The sequence below is a fragment of the Trachymyrmex cornetzi genome, unplaced genomic scaffold (genome assembly GCF_001594075.2).
Source record: "Trachymyrmex cornetzi isolate Tcor2-1 unplaced genomic scaffold, Tcor1.1 scaffold129, whole genome shotgun sequence".
In the NCBI taxonomy this organism is placed as follows: Eukaryota; Metazoa; Arthropoda; class Insecta; order Hymenoptera; family Formicidae; genus Trachymyrmex; species Trachymyrmex cornetzi.
In genome coordinates this window covers 301,732-302,112 of record NW_017295861.1, presented here as the reverse complement: position 1 = coordinate 302,112, position 381 = coordinate 301,732, and the positions used below count along the sequence as shown (strand labels likewise).

General features: G+C 43.8%; 1 protein-coding gene across 1 annotated transcript in view; it reads right to left on the bottom strand.

Annotated features, from left to right (window-relative positions):
• The window catches only part of LOC108770526 (juvenile hormone acid O-methyltransferase-like), a 6,988-nt gene that overhangs the window by 2,587 nt on the left and 4,020 nt on the right, over positions 1-381 (bottom strand). The window contains exon 3 of the mRNA XM_018522161.1: positions 166-337. Coding sequence (XP_018377663.1) covers positions 166-337 — 172 coding nt within the window. The remainder of the gene's footprint in view (positions 1-165; positions 338-381) is intronic.

Genomic DNA, 381 nt, shown 5'->3' with positions numbered 1-381 from the left:
GCGGACGTAAAATCAAAAATTTGAAATAACCTTATGAAAATCAGTACTCGGGAATTTTTGGGGTCGCTGATGACGAATTCAATGTTAGTTTCACAAAATTCAAAATAGCTAATCCAAAATGGCTGACGCAAAATAAAAAAATTATACTAAGGTTCTAAAAATCACCACTTCAGGGTTGTTTTGGTCACCATCAGCAAGACCAGCGGTTGTCCGACCAGTGAAGGTAAGACTAGCGGTTGTCCGACCAGTGAAGGCAAGACTAGCAGTTGTCCGACCAGTGAAGGCAAGACTAGGGATTGTCCGATCAGTGAAGATAAGACCAGCGGTTGTCCGACCACTGAAGGTAAGACTAGCGGTTGTCCGACCAGCAAAGGCAAGACC